Genomic DNA, 339 nt, shown 5'->3' with positions numbered 1-339 from the left:
CTCACCCCACGAAGAGCTGCTCACTGCAGGCGGCTGCCACGAGGGAGGTGAAGACCAGAAGGATCTTCATGGTGAGTGGATGCAGATGAGTCTCAGCCATACATGGACCTTCTCACCAGGGCCACCTCTGTTCCACGGAGCCGGCAGTGACAAACAGGTTAGGAACAGCTCCAACAGCCCAAATGTTTGCTTTATATGGCCAAGAACAGCCAAAACAGGGAGGATGTGATAACGTCTTCCTCAGTGCTCAGATCCTGCAGCCACGGAGGATGAGTGTCTGTGCACCAAGCTTGGTGTGAGGAGCTGTCACACCAAGTGTGACATCCCATGGGTGTGGGA

At 54.9% G+C, this 339-nt stretch overlaps 1 protein-coding gene across 1 annotated transcript in view; it reads right to left on the bottom strand.

Moving 5' to 3' along the window:
* LOC104412715 (carboxypeptidase A1-like) overlaps positions 1-70 on the bottom strand; it is a 5,102-nt gene extending 5,032 nt beyond the window's left edge. Inside the window, exon 1 of the mRNA XM_010023509.1 lies at positions 6-70. Coding sequence (XP_010021811.1) covers positions 6-70 — 65 coding nt within the window. The remainder of the gene's footprint in view (positions 1-5) is intronic.
* Between the last annotated feature and the right edge of the window lie 269 nt (positions 71-339).

The sequence above is a fragment of the Nestor notabilis genome, unplaced genomic scaffold (genome assembly GCF_000696875.1).
Source record: "Nestor notabilis isolate BGI_N333 unplaced genomic scaffold, ASM69687v1 scaffold5051, whole genome shotgun sequence".
Classification (NCBI taxonomy): Eukaryota; Metazoa; Chordata; class Aves; order Psittaciformes; family Psittacidae; genus Nestor; species Nestor notabilis.
The sequence above is the reverse complement of the archived record's forward strand: the minus strand, read 5'-3'. Positions and strand labels throughout refer to the sequence as shown.